At 59.6% G+C, this 7,345-nt stretch overlaps 1 protein-coding gene across 2 annotated transcripts; it reads left to right on the top strand.

Moving 5' to 3' along the window:
- On the top strand, window positions 1–7,239 carry DNAAF3 (dynein axonemal assembly factor 3). 2 transcript variants are annotated; one of them, XM_074220010.1, is made up of 12 exons: window positions 1–253; window positions 498–586; window positions 729–856; window positions 1,275–1,368; window positions 1,597–1,754; window positions 2,955–3,134; window positions 3,384–3,509; window positions 3,826–3,948; window positions 4,372–4,483; window positions 4,955–5,075; window positions 5,703–5,777; window positions 5,856–7,239. In XM_074220010.1, the coding sequence occupies exons 2-12, from the start codon at window positions 502–504 to the stop codon at window positions 6,655–6,657; spliced, it is 2,004 nt and encodes a 667-aa protein (XP_074076111.1). In that variant the 5' UTR covers window positions 1–253; window positions 498–501; the 3' UTR covers window positions 6,658–7,239. The 2 variants fall into 2 exon arrangements, with proteins under 2 accessions (XP_074076111.1, XP_074076112.1); XM_074220011.1 differs by having other exon boundaries at window positions 1–258.
- Window positions 7,240–7,345: the final 106 nt, after the last annotated feature.

Genomic DNA, 7,345 nt, shown 5'->3' with positions numbered 1-7,345 from the left:
AGGGGCGACCACGTCCCGCTGAAGGGAGGGGGTCAGTCCTCGGACTCCGCCCCCTGGGCTTCCCCACGCGCTGCCATTGGCTCTCATGTTGCCAGGAGCAACCGCGTCCTCATTCACAAGGGAGAAATCGAGGGGCTCCCACCGCGCGCTCCCATTGGCCCGTTGGTTGGAAGGGACAGGCTGGGAGCGGAGAAGCGTCTTTGTGGGGGCAAAGAGCAGCGAGAGAGTGGCCTGAGTGCCCCAGGGTGAAAGGGTGAGGTAGGGCCTTGGGGGGTTTTGGAGTGCGGAGGAACAAGGAAGGGGGCGAGGCGTCCAGCATCCCGGGAGAGGGGTCCGGGGACTGCACCTCCCAGGACATCTCAGCCCGGAGGAGAGGAGAAGAGAGGGGTGGTCCCAGCGGTGGGGTTTGAGGGGTGCCCAGGGTGGGTAACAGGCGGGGACTCGGCCTCCTGGGAGGCGCTTGGAGATCCTTGCTTGGCTTGGCAACTGCCCCTCAGGACAATGACGACGGTGACCGGTTCGGGTGAGGGCTTCGGCTCGGTGGCCTGGTGGGGCCTGTCCCCAGCGCTGGATCTGCAGGCCGAATGTGAGCCTCCCCCCCCCCCCCCCCCAGACTCAGTCCCAAGAGGTCTCTGGGTTGGATTGGCTGGGGGCCCGGGAAGGAGAGCAGGGTGGAGGCAGAGGGGCTAGGACTGAAGTCCGAACCCCCTTCCTGGTCTTTGTCCCAGGCCCTCCTGATGTCCCCAGCCCCGGGGACCCCCCGGAACTCGACATCCTCCTCCTGGGCTCGGTGGACGCCCGTCATATCCTGCGGACCCTGGCCCAAGCTCCACGCTGGCCCCTAAGGAAGCTCAATGTGAGCAGGCTTCCCCGGGGGGTAGGCACTGGGCCCTAGGAGAGGGCGAGGGGCCGGGCAGGACCCCGCTGCTTTGCCCCTCCCCCCTTCCGGGACGCAGGCGGCCCAGCCCCCAAACCAGCTGGTCAGGAATCCCGCCTTGTCCTTAGTCCCCCCACAGTTGGGGACTCCCGAGTCCCTGATCCCAAGCTCTAGCCTTTCGGGGACCCAGGCGTCCCTGTCCCTGCCCTCTCCCGCGGTTCCAGTTTCGATGGCTGCCTGCAGGTAGTAGACGCTCAAAGGTGCCTGGGGACGGATGCTAGCTGGGTTGGATGAAGAAAGCCCTCCTGGAAGGGCCAGGGCGACCTGAGCCCAAAGAGCCCGCCATGCCAGGTCCCTGACCCTGAGCTGTCCCATCTTTTCTCGCGCCTGGCCCTAGTTCTTTGTCCTGGAGAACAACCTGGAGGCGGTGGCCCGTCAGATTCTGCTGCTTAATCTGGCCTTCGAGCCTCCAGAGAAGATGGGCTTGCAAGGTGAGCCAGTTTGGAGGCTTCCGTTCAGCACCCCAACCCAGCCCGGGGGGCCCCTTTCCAGGAACCAGGGGTTCCAGTCCCCTGTCTGGAATGCAGCTCTCCTTGAGCCTAGTCCCCCCCTCCAGACGGAGACGCAAGAGTCCCTGTTCCCAGTCTCTGTCCTTGGGGGATGTAGGAGTCCCCCCTCCCAGACGTTCCTGCTCTGTCTCCCTTCCCTCCTCCCCACAGAAAAGAGCGAGACCTTCCTGGAGCTCTGGGGGAATGGGCTTGTGAGGACCCAGGTGGCCGAGTATGTTCGAACCGAGTCCCAGCGCATGCGTCGCCTCTTACCTGAGCCCGATGACCTCGAGGCCCAGCTTCCCCAGTTCAGCCTGGAAGCGCTCAAGGTTGGAGCCGGGATGGGGTTGGGGTGGGAATGGGTGGGGTCCTAGCTTCGGGATGGGGTATGCTCCTGTCTCTACTTTCTTGTCCAATCATCACAACTTCAATAAATTCACCAATTCGTTCTCACTTCTCTCTCCCTTCCACTTATTAACTGATACCCTACTTTGGGTCTCATCACCTCTCACTCTGACCAGAACAACGATCACCTTTTGGGGGGGGGGGTTTGCAAGAGGACGGGATTCAGTGACTAGCCCAAGGCCACACAGCTAGGTAATAAATTGTCTGAGGTCAGATTTGAACTCAGGTCCTCCTGACTCCAGGATCAGTGCTCTAGCCACGGTGCCACCTAGCTGCCCCAGGATGCTGATCTTCTAACTGGTGTCCTTGCCTCAAGTCAAGCCTTCTCCATTCTCTCCTCCATCTAAAATGATGGTCCTGAAGCTCACATTGGATGGGCGGCTCCACAAACTCCAATGTATTATCACCTCTAGGATTAAATAGAAACCTCTATTTGATACATAAAGCCCTTCACCACTTGGCCATTTAACCATTTCAACCTTTCATCATTATTCTCCCTCCACAGCCGCCACACCTCTCACACACTATGGTTGGGTTAGATTGGTCTTTTTTCCCTCAAATATAACACTAGATCTTGGGAGATCTGGGGGCACACGTCTCAAGGAATGAAAGGATGGGTGGGTGGATGGAGAGAAATCGTTTCTGAATGGGCACCATATGGGCACCGGGGATCCAAAGGCAACTTGAATTGCTGTACTGGCCCTCAATGGATTGGAGGGATGGACGAATAAAGGATGGGCGGGTGGGTGGGTGAGTGCATGGATGGGTGGACAGATAGATGCAAAAGATGGCTTGGTGGTTAAATGGATGAATAGAGGATAGTGGGTGGACGAGGTGGGTGGGTGAGTGAAGGAGTGAGTGGGTGGATGGGTGGATAAAAGGATGAGTGAATGATGGATGGATGGATGGAGAGAAAACATTCACGAATCTCCTCTGGTGGCTAAGACTTGGGGTTGGGCACTGGGTATCCGAGGGCCAAACCCCAGCCTTAGCCCCTCTTCTGGAAGAGTGTCCAATCTAGCCCACTTCTCCTTATCCTGTTTTTCGCTCATTGGGGCCCCCGCCTCCTGGCACATCCCGGAGCCAGTGTCCCTCCCCCAGTCTCCCTCTCTTTCTGCTCCCAGTACCGGGAGCGAGACTCCCTGGAGAGCGTGTTCACCTTCTGGGCAACCTCTGAGGCCTCGGCCTCCTTCCCCCTGAGTCGCCTGTGGGACTCTCGACTGCGAAGCTACCTGGGCTCCCGCTACGATGCCCGGCTCGGGGTCAGCGACTGGGACTTGCACATGAAGCTTCATGACCGAGGGGTGAGCGAACCTGGACTGCGGGGTCCTGCTAAGGGTAGCGGAAGAGAGAGAACTACCATTCCCAGAAGGCAACGGGGGAAGGTCGATGGAAGGCCACTCTCATTTCTCCCGGAGCTTCTTGGGAAATGTAGTTTGGGGCACGTCCGCACCTGCAGCTTCAGGGTGGAGATTGGGAGGCTGGGCGCCTGGGCTCCTGAAGAGGTGAGGAGGATTCCTGGTTCTTTGAGCCCCGCCTCCTTTGCCTCCCAGGCCCGGGTCATCAACAGCCGAGAGTTTCGTCGCTGGAGGGAAACCAGTGTAGCCTTTGAGATTCGGGATGCTTCGGCCTATCAACTCCCAAACCGGACCCTGGCGTCCGGGCGCTTGATGAGCCATGTGCGTCTCTAGACCTGCTCCCCATCTTTCCACCCTGGGGAACCCAGGCTTCATTTCCCACCTTCTCATCCCAAAGTTTCCCAGTCACTCCTGTCCCCTCCGGCCCTTGGTGAGCCAGGAGTCTTGAACTCCTGCCACCATCCCACAGGTCCCTCCTCCCTCATTTCTTTATTTCAGGGGAGCTGGGCCTCCAGGTCCCCAACCCTTCATTCTCAAGGTCCCAGCTGTCCATGTTGCGGGTCACAGGTGCCCCACCCCAGTCTCCTTGAGGACCCTGCTATCTATAAGTTGAGTAATGTCTCTCCCTTGACCTCAGCGTGGGGAGCGTGTGGCTGTGCGAGGCTACTGGGGGGACGTGGCTACCGGGCCCTTCGTGGCCTTTGGCATCGAGTCGGAAGATCAGAGTCTCCTACAGACCCGCAACGGGACCCCCGTCAAGGTGCTGCCTGGGCCCCACCTCCGGGACTAATCCCTTCCTCTGGCTTTTCCTCTCCGCCTCAACCTCCCCAGATCTAGGCGTTCTTGACCAAAGAATGGACCTGGCTCGCCATCTCTTTGTGTCTCCTTGTCTCTCCCCCTCTGAATGGTTTTATCTCTTACACTCAGAGTCTCTGCTTCCATTTCCCCTCAAGTTTTTCTGTCTTTGACTCTCCCTTTTGCTGATTCGGTCTCTCAAGCTCTGCATCTGACTTTTCCTCTCATACGGTTTCTTTTGTCATTTCCCCTTGGGCTCAAGATCTGTGGGCTTAGTTTCCCTCTTTCACAGGGAAGACTTCAGGCCCCATCTCCTATTCTGTCTCTGCTCTGGGAGCCAGTTCCACTTTATAGCTCTGCCCTCATTTGCTGCTTCTCCTTCCCACAGTGTGCCGGGGAGATCTCCTTGCACAATATAACCTCACTGCTTCAAAGCCTAATGGCGACCGGGGAAGAGGTGCCCACTGGGGTCCAACCTGAGGTTGAAGCTTCAGGGCCTGGTGAGGAGACTCCCCAACTTTCCTTCTTCCGAGTACCAGTGGCTCCTTTTAGTGTACTTCCCTGTAAGATAGATCCTTCCCTTCCCTCTCCCCCACTTGGGGTTCCTCGAGACCACCTGAGGGGAAACTGAGGCCAAGAGAAAAAATTGCACTCACCCGAGGATATATGGGGAGAGTTAGGGACAACCCTAGGGAGAGGAAAGAGTAAGGTCTTGTCTTGGGTTTTCCCAAGTCTTCCCGACCCAGAGTTGGAAGTTGGGGAAGGGACATTTGCACCCGTAGGAACCCTGCCCAGAAGTGTTCAGACGTGAGTCGGTCACCTGGACACATGAGGAGCAGCATAGGACAGGAAGGCCAAGGCTGGCATGCAGGGCTTCTGGGAAAGGGAGGCTCCTGTCCCCAAATCATCCTACTCTCCCCTCCCCTTCTCTTGAGCACTTAAGTGCTTGTCTCTCTCCTGGTTTCCTTCAGCCTCAGACCCCACAGGGTCCAGGCCTTTCCGGGTCCACTTCCTACCTCTGGGCACTGCCTCGATCCTGCACCATCGAAATCGCTTCTGCAGCCGTTTCCACCTTCTTTACGTATCCTGCGGGTAAACTGAGGGCTGGGTGGGTCCCCTGTGCCCCTGGGATACAGTAGTCAACCCTAAGGCCCTCTGCCCTTTCTCCATCTGACCCAGGCTTCCTGGGTGGCCTCCTCTGCCTTGAGATTCAGGCATCTGGCACTGTCAGTCCCATCCCTTCTTCCTTCCAGAGACCCAGGAACCTTGATCCTCCAAACTGGGTCACCCCAGTAAACCTAGTACTGCTCTCCAGACTTCTTCCCCAGCCCTCTCCTCTTTTCTCAGAGACTGTGTTCTCGGGGATCCCAGTTTTCTGTTCCTTGTCTCAGGCATCTTCATTCCCCACTCCTCTCTTGTCTCAGGGATTGGGGTGCTCCGATTCCCAACCTGCCCTCCCCCAGGGACCCAGGAGCAGAGATGCCCAGCCTTCTCCAGGAAATGGAGGGGGGAAGGCGACACACAGGCACCTGGTTAATCTGGTCCCTCTTCCCTAAGGGGGCACAGGAGCATCCCAATTGCCTTCTCCTCCCAGGGACCCCAGGAGCCCTGATCATGTCTGTCTCCTCCCTCGGGAGCCTAGGAGCACTGTTCTCCAGGCCTCTTTTCCCGGGGATGGGGACCCAGGCGTCCGAATTGTCCCCCTCCATCTTTCTGCAGGATGGTCCACCAGCTGAGCCCAGAGCTCGGGGCCTGCGTGGCTCCCGGGGGTCGCCTGCTTGTGGAATTGGCCAGGTGAGCGCTGTCCGCTCTCCGGGGTGCTGAGGACGCGGGCCCGACCCCGGAGCCCTGACTCTTGGCCTCCATCCTCAGGTACCTTGTGGACCTGCGGGCTAACCAGCTAGAGAGCTTCTCCGTTCGGGTCCGGGAGCTGGCCGAGGCCGCTGGCTTCCTGCCGCAGTCCCCCGAGGGGCCCCCCGAAACCTTCGCCCGCTTCTCCCGCAAGCCCCAGCCAGACCCGGACGGTCCACGGCCCCTGGAAACGTGGACTCCTCCCTCCGAGAGTTTGAGCCCGCCCCCCGAGGCCCCCGAGCCCGCCCCCTCTGAAATGCTGAGCCTCTCCTCCAATAGCGATGCTGCTGGAGTGCTGACTCCGCCCCCCGAGGCCCCCGAGCCCGCCCCCTCTGAAATGCTGAGCCTCTCCTCCAATAGCGATGCTGCTGGAGTGCTGACTCCGCCCCCCGAGGCCCCCGAGCCCGCCCCCTCTGATATCCTTAGCCTCTCCTCCAATAGTGATGCTGCTGGAGTGCTGACTCCGCCCCCCGAGGCCCCCGAGCCCGCCCCCTCTGATATCCTTAGCCTCTCCTCCAATAGTGATGCTGCTGGAGTGCTGACTCCGCCCCCCGAGGCCCCCGAGCCCGCCCCCTCTGATATCCTTAGCCTCTCCTCCAATCCTGATTCTCCTGAGGTATTGACCCCGCCTCCTGCGGCCTTTGAACCCGCCCTCTCTGGCATTCTTGGACCAACCACGAGCCCTGCTGTAGCTGCAGTGCTGAGCCCGCCCCCCGGAGGCTCGGGCCCCGCCTCCTCTGGCACCAGCCCGGTCCGCAGACCCACCACATTTTCGACCTTTGACCCTATCCCGGACCACTCTGAGTCTGGCCCCAGATTCTGAGACTCGGGGGCTCCCGAGTTGCAGCGGAGACCCCTTCCCCGACTTCTCCCTCAGTTTCTCCCATGTCCACGACTGTCCGGGCCCCAGGATTCTGATGCCGCCCCCCGATTCTGACTTCCCAGGAAGCCAGGACTTGGTAGAATAAAGAGAGTCGGACCCTAGCACCCGTCTGTGATCTGAGAGGGCGTAGATCTCAGGGCTCCTGGGTCCCCACGAAAAGTGGGTCTGGGCCTCAAGGGTGCTGCCTGCGGAGGGAGGAGGGTCAGTCTGGTTCCAGAGAGAGGAACGGAGACGCCCCTGCGTCTCAGATGCTGAAGAAGTTGGGCTTCAAGGTGGAGCCTCAAGACACTTAGGTCCTCAAAGGAGAAGGGGCTGCGGCCTGGGAAATTTAGGTCCCAAAGCTGAAGGCTGAGGGAATGAGAAAATGAGAGAGGTTCATCCCCTGTATCCCCAAGGCCTAGGGAATCAAGGAGACTTGAGACCCCTTGGGGAGGAGGAAAGAGGATGAGAATGTTCTAAGAGACCCCAAAAGAGGGGCCCGATGAGCAGAACTTCTGGCTCCCTGAGGGAGGAGGGGCTGGCGGGGCAGGCTACTGGGCACCCTATGGAGGTGGGACCTGGGGGAGGGAACGGCCAGTCCCCTTGCGCGGTGCCCCCTTATCTCCCCAGTGGAGAGTATATTTAGCCT

This window comes from Macrotis lagotis, chromosome 1 (genome assembly GCF_037893015.1).
Source record: "Macrotis lagotis isolate mMagLag1 chromosome 1, bilby.v1.9.chrom.fasta, whole genome shotgun sequence".
Taxonomy (NCBI): Eukaryota; Metazoa; Chordata; class Mammalia; order Peramelemorphia; family Peramelidae; genus Macrotis; species Macrotis lagotis.
The sequence above is the reverse complement of the archived record's forward strand: the minus strand, read 5'-3'. Positions and strand labels throughout refer to the sequence as shown.